Source organism: Tachysurus vachellii, chromosome 18 (assembly GCF_030014155.1).
Source record: "Tachysurus vachellii isolate PV-2020 chromosome 18, HZAU_Pvac_v1, whole genome shotgun sequence".
Classification (NCBI taxonomy): Eukaryota; Metazoa; Chordata; class Actinopteri; order Siluriformes; family Bagridae; genus Tachysurus; species Tachysurus vachellii.
Window position 1 is genome coordinate 3,110,128 of NC_083477.1, and position 11,460 is coordinate 3,121,587.

The 11,460-nt window shown below is 42.9% G+C and overlaps 1 protein-coding gene across 1 annotated transcript; it reads right to left on the reverse strand.

The window, feature by feature from the left end:
* Positions 1–996: 996 nt before the first annotated feature.
* zgc:193811 (uncharacterized protein LOC559801 homolog) lies at positions 997–10,169 on the reverse strand. Its single transcript, XM_060893162.1, has 6 exons — positions 10,159–10,169; positions 9,990–10,073; positions 8,846–9,016; positions 8,060–8,179; positions 6,881–6,972; positions 997–1,428 (listed from the first exon to the last, which is right to left on the reverse strand). Exons 2-6 carry the CDS (start codon positions 10,056–10,058, stop codon positions 1,071–1,073), a joined length of 810 nt encoding a protein of 269 aa, XP_060749145.1. The 5' UTR covers positions 10,059–10,073; positions 10,159–10,169; the 3' UTR covers positions 997–1,070.
* Positions 10,170–11,460: the final 1,291 nt, after the last annotated feature.

An 11,460-nucleotide genomic window follows, 5' to 3' on the forward strand; every position in this document is an offset into this window, starting at 1 on the left:
TTATTATTATTATTATATTGTATTAAAATGATCTGATTATAGATAGAAAAATGCCTGCCGCCATCTTGTTTGCACTACCATGACGTGCCCTAAAGGTATAATAAATAGCGTATGTCAGATGTTCCTCAGTCTAAAGAACCTTTTGTGAAGCACCTGATCACCTTCAATGACTTTAAAGTGACAAATTAATTCTTAATAGATTTACCTCCATTAGTTCATGTCATATTTCTTTATGCAGGTTTAAAGCTTTCCTTCTTCTCCCCTCTCTCTCTCTCTCTCTCTCTCTCTTTCTTTCTCTGTGTGTGTGTCTCTCTCTCTCTCTCTCTCTCTTTCTCTGTGTGTGTCTCTCTCTCTCTCTCTCTCTCTGTCTGTCTGTCTGGCACACCGCCGCTTGAGACAGAGGGGGAGGAGAGTCAGAGATCCGGCGAGCAGGTGGGCGGAAGGAGCGGAAGAGCAGGGGTGTGGAAAAGAAAACTCACACAGATTCAAAAAGGCTAATTTATGAGATGCTGCCAAATCCCTACTATTTTAATTTATTTTTTAATTCCCCCTCCTTTTCTCTCTCTCTTTCTCTTTCTCTTTCTCTTTCTCTCTCTCTCATGCTCTGTGTAGTTCAGTGCTGATGTCTCCGGATTATTCCATGTTCCCATCATCTTCAGTTGTCTCAAATGCATGTTCAGCAAAATCTCTCACTCTCTCTCTCTCTCACACACACACACACACACACACACACCTCCCTGCCTGCTTTCAGTCTCTCGCTGTTTACACACATTGCAGTTTTTCCCACAATCCTTTGCATATCACACTGACACACAAGGAGCATGACCAGCTTAATGCTCACACAGTCTCTCAGCGCTTTCTCTCAAACACAAGCATTTATTTGCTTTTATCTTATGATCAAATAAACAATAAAACAAATATATATATACATATTTACCAAAAGGACCCATTTGGCTTTGAAAAAAATCAATGATTTTTAAATCAAACTGGGCTAAACATCCATTATTAAGCGACTGGACAAAAATGGCTAGATCTGGTGAATAATGAATGCTGTGTGCTCTCTCTCTATCTCACACAAGCACTATCTTTCCTTTCCCGTACGTCTGGTTCTCTGTGCCGTACATCTCGGGCACATCCAGGACGTGCTCCAGTAAGCTCAGCTCACTTTCCCCGTTGTGATTTGTCCCAGCAAGGGCAGCCATGGAGGTGGTGCAGGACTTGGGTAGAGATGCAGGTAAACCGATACTATCCATGTACAAGCTGCTTCTGCCTCCGTGGGGCACCGGTACGGGTGGACGGTGCAACTGGAGCTGAGAGGATGTGCTGGGCGGGGCCTCGAGAGCCAGGAGCCGGGGCGGTGTGGCGCTCTTGGTGAGGTGTGCATGGGTGGGCGAATCATCTGAGCCGGAGAGAAGAGCCAATTCAGACCTGGAACAAGACAGAGAGTCAAAAGAGTAAATGACAAAGCAAAGATTGTTTACTTTTAACTGCAACAAACTGGGGGGTCACGGTGGCTTAGTGGTTAGCACGTTCGCCTCACACCTCCAGGGCTGGGGGTTCGATTCCCGCCTCTGCCTTGTGTGTGTGGAGTTTGCATGTTCTCCCCGTGCCTCGGGGGTTTCCTCCGGGTACTCCGGTTTCCTCCCCCGGTCCAAAGACATGCATGGTAGGTTGATTGGCATCTCTGGAAAATTGTCCATAGTGTGTGATTGTGTGAGTGAATGAGAGTGTGTGTGTGCCCTGCGATGGGTTGGCACTCCGTCCAGAGTGTATCCTGCCTTGATGCCCGATGACGCCTGAGATAGGCACAGGCTCCCCGTGACCCGAGGTAGTTTGGATAAGCGGTAGAAAATGAGTGAGAGAGAGTGCAACAAACTGAATGCTCGTAAATCTAATGCCCATAAATCTACAGTCAGACTGTTAACAGCGCAACACAAAATCCAGTCAGCATCCTGTCAATCAAAGTGACACTAGCCATTTATCTGTGAGCCATGTATAAGGAAGAGGACAGATAGCGCTATCCCCAGAGATTGGAAAAATAAGTTATATAAGCGGCAGTTGAAAGAGATGCGATCAGGTGACCTCGCGCGTCCACATGTGGAGGAACCCGTTCAACCTCGCTGGCAGGTGGGTGGGAATTGATTCACCTGTCACAGGTAGTCCATTCACAACTGGTACAAGAGTGAACAAGGTCCAATGTATCATGAAGACAGAGATGTTGTGATGTCATAATGACATCATTAGAACTTTGATCACAGACCAATCAACAACCAAAACAATATCCTAGGTGGGGGGTGAATTTTTAAGCATAACAGAATTTCGCAATCTGTATTTATTTTTTATGCTGGTTCAACATTCTGAGCTGCTTTTACGGAATCATCATACAAGCACAAGACATTTAAATAGCTTCTGGCGTCCGCTGGCTTCCACAAGCATGCCGCTCTTTCACTTAGTGTCAACGGCTGTCAATACGCATGCATTTATGAGATTGTGAGTCTTCTGAGGGCAGCATCGTTTCCTATAACATGCCTGGGATCGTCTCCAGGTAAGCTGTATCGCAGTCTGACATAACGAGTGTTTCCTTTCAAATCCCCGCCCTTCAGGAAGAGGGTTTTAAGTGCCCTTTTAAACAAAGTGTTTCCAGACGATTCGGTGACCATTTCAGCTCGGAGGTCAGCTCAACTCGACCTACTTATTCAGAGAAGAAAGAGACTGAGAGAGACAGAGAGAAGAAACATATGATTTGGCTATCAATTTATCAGTTACTGTGCACTCACAGCATGTCAGACTTTTAGTAATTACCTGATTATGTCTGTATCAAACTCTTAATTCATATTCCAGCTGCGGGGAGGTTATACTGGAAGTGGTTAAGCCGTTGGTCTACTGATCGGAAGGTTGCTGGGCCCTTAACAAGGCCCTTAACTCTCGACTGCTAGGTTGCATGAATAAAATAAATGGATAAGGGATAAGTCTGCCAAATGCCGTGAATGTAAGTAAATGTATTAATAAGAGATCCTCACACCTCCAGGGTTGGGGGTTCGATTCCCGCCTCCGCCTTGTGTGTGTGGAGTTTGCATGTTCTCCCCGTGCCTCGGGGGTTTCCTCCGGGTACTCCGGTTTCCTCCCCCGGTCCAAAGACATGCATGGTAGGTTGATTGGCATCTCTGGAAAATTGTCCGTAGTGTGTGATTGTGTAAGTGAATGAGAGCGTGTGAATGAGAGGCTCCCAGTGACCCGAGGTAGTTCGGATAAGCGGTAGAAAATGAGTGAGTGAGTGAGTGAGTGAGTGAGTGAGAAGAATAAAAAGTAAGAAGTGGAAGTCAGAGTTGTGAAACTTGTGGTATTGTGGGCTCAAGGTTGCAAAATGGAATCTGCTACTCAAGTCATCTCTTGATCAATGGAACTTTAACCTGATATGAATGTGGTATTAAGCCACATCTACTGGGACCAAGTGCTTCGTTGTTGTTTGTGTTGGACTGCAGCTGCTGTTGCAGGCCAGGAATGGAATTAAAGTTTTCAATCACGTCAGCATGTGTATTCATCATTCTGGCTAAAAGCTGCTTGTATAATTGATGTACAGATCATTTGAGAGCTGAAGGAGTGGAGTTACCCGACTGGAACACACTGCGACGTTCATAAGGACTCGTACCAAAAATATAGTCAAGAGCAGGATTTATTATTATTATTATTATTATTATTATTATTATTAGTAGTAGTAGTAGTAGTAGTAGTAGTAGTAGTAGTAGTAGTATTATCTTTAGTTTTATGGATATGGCTCACAATATATTACTTAAATAGCTAAAGAGATAAACACACACACACACACATATGCATACACACATACAAGAGAGACACAGAGAGGCAGACAGGCAGACAAACAGATAAAAACATGGACAGATGGATGGCTGGAGGAACAGACAGACAGACAGACAGACAGACAGACAGATAGACAGATAGATAGATAGATAGATAGATAGATAGATAGATAGATAGATAGATAGATATTCATAATAATCTCCTAGTGACTTTATTCCTAACATTTAGATCAGCGTCCCTCAGCTCTGTTTCTCCTCCACACCGCACACCATGCTGCTACACTGCCCCCTGCTGGTTACCTGCTGAAGCGCTGCTATACACACCGTATATACATGGTGTCCTGTCCCAAAAAGTCTCTATACACTATATTAAAATGTCGAAAATGTTCATACAGTTTATACTATATATTTTTTCAGGTAGCTTAAAGACCAACTGTGACTAATAAAGAACATATTTGAATCATTCTCATGGCTACATGGTGTACTCCGTCCCTCGTGTATGGACACTACTGCGACACCCTGGTATCAGAAACACTTATATACCTAAATATCCATAGAGTTATCTAATCAGTCAGCAGCATTGAGAATCATGTTCACAACAAACAAGAGAATGCGGGAAAAATGTGATGTCAGTGATTTCGACCGTGGTATGAGTGTTGGTGCCAGACAGGCTGGGTTGAGTATTTCTATAACAGCGCATCTCCTGTGGGTTTACACACAGTCTCCAGAGTGGAGAACGTCCAGTTCTGATGGAGATCAGCGAAAAATTACCCGACTATTTTGAGCTGACACCAACTCAGACAGCCGCTCTGTACAATTGTGGTGAGCAGAAAAGCAACATCAAACTTTGAAGAAGAAGAGCTACTTCAAAGATGGGGGGAATGGATGGACTTCCCGCCATGAAGAAGATGGGGGAAGTCATGACTCCTAACCCTAAGGTTGTGGGTTCGAGTCTCGGGCCGGCCACGACTGAGGTGCCCTTGAGCAAGGCACCGAACCCCCCCAACTGCTCCCCGGGCGCCGCGGCATAAATGGCTGCCTACTGCTCCGGGTGTGTGTTCAGGGTGTGTGTGTGTTCACTGCTGTGTGTGTGTGTGTGCACTTTGGATGGGTTAAATGCAGAGAACGAATTCCGACTATGGGTCACCGTACTCATGTCACGTCACTTTTCACTTTCACTACAACAGCATAGGACCACGACAACAAATGGACACAGGAACATCTAACCTGGTCTGATTGGTCTGAATCTGGATTTCTGCTGACTCGCACAGATGTTCTCATCCCAAAGGTTTTCTCAGATCCAGTGACTACAGTATGAAACTCACGGAACTCACTGTTATGATACCAGTTTGAGACGACTTTCGCTTTATGACATGGTGAATTGTCATGCTAGAAGTTAGCCATTAGATGATGTTAAACTGTGTCTATGAAATGATGCACATGCTCAGCAGCAATACTCACACAGGCTGTGGCATTCCCCACACTGTAAACCACCTCCACCAGCCTGGAGGATTTCTGCTGAGGCACATAGAAGGTAGGGTCAGAATTTGGCACCAACAGCATTAACCCATGGACCCAACCTGCCTTGTGTTAACAGTCCAGGCTGACAGTGTGGGGAATGTTTTCTTAACACACTTTGGGTCTGATCGGTTATGGCTTGAATGCCACAGCCTGTGTGACTATTGCTACTGAGCACGTGCATCTTTTCATATGACACAATTTAACATCTTCTAATGGCTAACTTGGGGGGACACGGTGGCTTAGTGGTTAGCACGTTTGCCTCACACCTCCAGGTTGGGGGTTCGATTCCCGCCTTCTCCTTGTGTGTGTGGAGTTTGCATGTTCTCCCCGTGCCTCGGGGGTTTCCTCCGGGTACTCCGGTTTCCTCCCCCGGTCCAAAGACATGCATGGTAGGTTGATTGGCATCTCTGGAAAAATTGTCCCTAGTGTGTGATAGTGTGAGTGAATGAGAGTGTGTGTGTGCCCTGTGATGGGTTGGCACTCCGTCCAGGGTGTATCCTGCCTTGATGCCCGATGACGCCTGAGATAGGCACAGGCTCCCCGTGACCCGAGGTAGTTCCGATAAGCGGTAGAAAATGAATGAATGAATGAATAATGCCTAACTTGATAAGTAAGCATGATAATGCGGCGTGTCATAAAGCAAAATGTCATCACGTGAGCATGACGGTGAGTCCAGTGTCCTTCGGTGACCTTTAACATCACCGGATCTGAGAACACTTTTGGGATGTGGTAGAACAGGAAAGCATGAAGGTTTAAAATCTGCATGATGCAATCATATCAGCATGGACCAGAATCTTAAAGGAACCTTGTGAAGTCCATACACTGAAGAAGTACTTTTTTGTAAAGTGAAGTAAAGTAAAGTTAAACCCTGCTCACTATTCACTGTAGTGCTCAGTGAGTGTATAAAAATAAATAAATAAATAAATAAATAAATAAATAAATAGGGGCAGTGGTGGCTCAACTGGTTAAGGCTTTGGGTTGTTGATCGGAGGATCAGGGTTCAAGGCCCAGCACAGCCAAGCTGCCACTGCTGGGCCCTTGAGCATGGCCCTCAACCCTTCCTGATCCAGGGGCGCTGTATCATAACTGCCCCTGCACTCTGACCCCAACCTCCTCAGTTGGGGTATGTGAAGAAAAGATTTCCACTGTGCTGTAATGTATATGTGGCGATAATAAAGGCTTCCATGCCCCGTTCTCTTTCTTTCTTTCTTTCTTTCTTTCTTTCTTTCTTTCTTTCTTTCTTTCTTTCTTTCTTTCTATCTACCTATCTATCTATCTACAGTATCTATCTATCTATCTATCTATCTATTCTATCTATCTAGTATCTATCTATCTACAGTATCTATCTATCTATCTATCTATCTATCTATCTATCTATCTATCTATCTATCTATCTATCTTTCTATCTATCTATCTACAGTATATATCTACAGTATCTATCTACAGTATCTATCTATCTATCTACAGTATCTATCTATCTATCTATCTATCTATCTATCTATCTATCTATCTATCTAATCTGTAAACTGCCCCCTGCTGCTTACCTGCTGAAGCGCCTGTAGTCTGCGTGTGTTGTGCTGATCGCCGGCTCTTCGGGCTGCAGATCCGAAGGCTGATGGAGTTGTCCGTGCAGTGTCTGATTAAAATAATCATGAGTGGCATTAGTCTCTCCATCGGCTCCATTAGCAAGAACCTGCATGCTGAGAGCTCTGTAATCCTTAGGCTAAGAAAAGCTTTCCGTAAGCAGACTTTGAATGAATCATCGTTATTTAGCATCAATGCCTTCCGTTTTCTCTTTCCTCCTTCCCCACTTTCCTCATAATCTCCTCCCATCCTGTCGGATAGTTTAATTAGAAGACAATCCATGCACCAGATTCTGTTGACTCACTAGAGGAAATGTAAAAGAATGCTTTTTCGTGTGCACGGAATGAACATGGACCTTAGACTTGTTTCAAATCAATTGAATTCTGTGCAAGCTTACACAGAAGCTACCTGCTATCCTGAAGTATAATGTCTCAGAGTAATGATTATGTTTACGTATATAAGTATAGATATAATATGTTTACAGCTTTAACTTCCTGTGCGGACCCACAGGTGTGTATCGTCTGCATTACGAGTGGATGGAAGTTTTGACATTAGGAATACCTTTGACCTTGTCTAGACATAAATGACAAAATAAAAGACCCTTAGAAAGAAATCGATGTAAAATGATTACATTTAACATTTTATAAAATAAAAATTTACACAAAAAATTCATTAAAAAAAAAAAGCTTAATGGGTTGTGTTTCATTTCCATAAGACACTCGTTTATATTCCTTTGATAAACGAGTATTAATCGCTAAAACAATAGTTAGGAAGGAAACACTTGGGTTGTGCCGTTATAGTAAATGAATCAAAGTTAGTAATAATAACTTTGGTTAATAACAACAAGTTATCTTAGTCTGTTTGTCGTTGACATGAGATTATTTCAAGCATATGTCATACACGTTCCTATAGATGTTGTTGCTATAGAAACAATAACACGTTACGAATAACAAGCGCATCCAGATAAACCTCGCTTTGGATGTAATCCTACTTTAAATATAGATTATTTTAATGCTTATATTTATTTACACTATCTGCTAATAAAGCTTTAGCACATGGTTATGATTGAGGCCCAGATTCCCCATAACAGATATTTTAAATCACCGGCCCTTTGTGACCCCTTGCTCCCGTCTTCCTACCTGCAGCGTCCTGTAGTGAGGCTCCAGAGGCTGGTATGGTGCTGATCGTCCCCTGTACTGATCCTTCATCTCACTGACAGGCGGCGCAGACACGGATCTGACCGATCGGCTGTCTCGCAGCTGCACCGAAACACACACACACACCTTATCTCCAGGGGCAGATTATCACAGCCTTGGTACTTGCCACATTGATCACCACAGGCACCCAGAAAGGGCTTCAAACTCAAATGATCTACAAACATAATTTATCACTTCATGACTGGTTATGGATGACTTCCATAAAAAATATACTTCACTGTCGCTAAGTAGAATTGAATTTATTATTATTATTATTATTATCCATCCATCCATTCATCCATCTTCTACCACTTATCTGAACTACCTCGGGTCACGGGGAGCCTGTGCCTATCTCAGGCGTCATTGGGCATCAAGGCAGGATACACCCTGGACGGGGTGCCAACCCATCGCAGGGCACACACACACACTCTCATTCACTCACACAATCACACACTACGGACAATTTTCCAGAGATGCCAATCAACCTACCATGCATGTCTTTGGACCGGGGGAGGAAACCGGAGTACCCGGAGGAAACCCCCGAGGCACGGGGAGAACATGCAAACTCCACACACACAAGGCGGAGGCGGGAATCAAACCCCCAACCCTGGAGGTGTGAGGCGAACGTGCTAACCACTAAGCCACCGTGCCCCCCCCCATTATTATTATTATTATTATTATTATTATTATTATTATTATTATTATTATTATTATCAATAATATTATTACCTTCTTAGCCAGATCACTGAGATAATGCGCGCGCCAGTGTGGAGCCGCTTTCGGATAAATGACGTTTCTCAATACATCATCTACAGGTTTGGGGTCATGCTCCATGTAGGAGGTGATGTATTGTGGGGCTCGAGGAGCTCGTCTCTGCAGAACAGGAGGAAGTGGTGCATTCTGGAGAAATGACATTAAACAGATGGACCGCTAAGATCAGGAATTATACACACATCCCAGACAAACACACTGCACCTTAAAGTAAATTATCCCACAGAACTATTGGATTCTTGATTCACACGTTTGTTATAATGTTTTCCTTTTCTATAGTAACAGTTCGTTCACATTATAATCTCATTATTGTGTAAGTTTAACGTATGAGAAATATTATATACTGTATAATGAAGAGAAATGTATATATGTGTGTGAACATCTGTGTGTGTGTGTGTGTGTGTGTGTGTGTGTGTGTGTGTGTGTTTATGTGTGTGTGTTTGTGTGTGTGTGTTTGTGTATGTGCGTGTGTGTTTGTGTGTGTGTGTTTGTGTGTGTGTTTGTGTGTATGTGCGTGTGTATGTGTTTGTGTGTGTGTTTGTGTGTGTGTGTGTGTTTGTGTGTGGGTGGGTGTGTGCGTGCCGCGAGTGTGTGTGTGTGTGTGTGCGTGTGTGTGCGCGAGTGTGTGTGTGTGTGCGTGTGTGTGTGCACGAGTGTGTGTAACCAGACAGACCTTACAGCTGTGTGTGTGTGTGTGTGTTTGTGTGTAACCAGACAGACCTTACAGCTGTGTGTGTGTGTGTGTGTGTGTGTGTGTGTGTGTGTGTGTGTGTGTTTGTGTGTATGTGTGTGTGTGTGTAACCAGACAGACCTTACAGCTGTGTGTGTGTTTGTGTATGTGTGTGTGTGTGTGTGTGTGTGTGTAACCAGACATACCTTACAGCTGTGTATGTGTGTGTGTGTGTGTATGTGTGTGTGTGTGTGTGTGTGTAACCAGACATACCTTACAGCTGTGTGTGTGTGTGTGTGTGTGTGTGTGTGTGTGTGCAACCAGACATACCTTACAGCTGTATGTGTGTGTGTGTGTGTAACCAGACATACCTTACAGCTGTGTGTGTGTGTGTGTGTGTGTGTGTGTGTGTGTGTGTGTAACCAGACATACCTTACAGCTGTGTGTGTCTAAAAGCTGAGGATGAACAGGATCATGATCCAGACCCCTACTGGTGTCCATTACACTCCACTCTGTCTAAACAAAATAAATGAGAAAACTTTTTACGACAAAAATGTGTATTTATGACGATAAAAGTAAAGTTAGAACCATCTCCACTTACAAACTCCTCACTGCTTTTCTCTGTTGCCTTGAACGCGTGAACGGTTTATAACCCGATATCACCATGGCAACGTGGCGCGCGCACGGTCAATCAGAGGCCGTATGTCAAACGGCTAGACTTTGTAAATAAAGTGCACTAGATAGGGTGTTAAGGTTAGGGTGTAGCAAGGAGCATGTAGTGCACCTATGTAGCAAGTCCGAGGCGATTTGAACACGTCAATTCTGTTCAATCTCTGTAGAATGTACGCGAACTTTATCAGCTGTGTATTTTAACTAGTTTTATTTGTAACCTATTTTTATTTTCATTTTATCATCTGTGTGTACGCTATCATCTGAGAAAACACACATTATAGTGTTTATTAAGGTTTTTTCCCCACACAATTTGGCCTAAATACCGTTCGTTTCCAAGTAAGGGACCGTCGTCAAATTACAAACACAACTTTAACTACCATCACATATCCTTTGATGTCGCGTGACGTCACAAGTTGCCATTTTCCCTGTAAACCCTTTGATTTCTGTGAAAGACTAAAACACTGTGCAGTAATTATTTGTGGTTTATTACTATTTAATAATAATAATAATAATAATAATAATAATAATAATAATAATAATAATATTATTATTATAATGATTAATAAAAATTATTATTATTAATAATACTATTATTATATACTATAATAATAATACTATTATTATTATTATTATTTATTTAATTATTTATTATTATTAATAACATTCATTCATTCATTCATTTTCTACCGCTTATCCGAACTACCTTGGGTCACGGGGAGCCTGTGCCTATCTCAGGTGTCATCGGGCATCAAGGCAGGATACACCCTGGACGGAGTGCCAACCCATCACAGGGCACACACACACACTCTCATTCACTCACACACTACGGACAATTTTCCAGAGATGCCAATCAACCTACCATGCATGTCTTTGGACCGGGGGAGGAAACCGGAGTACCCGGAGGAAACCCCCGAGGCACGGGGAGAACATGCAAACTCCACACCACACAAGGCGGAGGCGGGAATCGAACCCCGACCCTGGAGGTGTGAGGTGAACGTGCTAACCACTAAGCCACCATGCCTCATTATTAATAACAATAAAATAAAATAATAATTATTAATAATAATCTAAAATAAAATAATTATTAGGTGAACAAAGCAAGTTAAGATACTTCAAGGTTCCAAACAGACTAATAGTCAGAACGTGTGGGTGTTTGATAACATTGCTGATTTTATTGTAGGAAGGAATGAATAAATAAAATTAAATAAAGAGGTCACAAAAAATGTAAACA

Coding starts and splice junctions, on each gene's coding strand:
- zgc:193811 (XM_060893162.1), bottom strand. CDS start 10,058: ATGGACACCAGTAGGGGTCTGGATCATGATCCTGTTCATCCTCAGCTT. Junction 9,017..9,989: donor TAGACACACACAGCTGTAAG/GTATGTCTGGTT, acceptor TCATTTCTCCAG/AATGCACCACTTCCTCCTGT. Junction 6,973..8,059: donor CTCACTACAGGACGCTGCAG/GTAGGAAGACGG, acceptor TATTTTAATCAG/ACACTGCACGGACAACTCCA.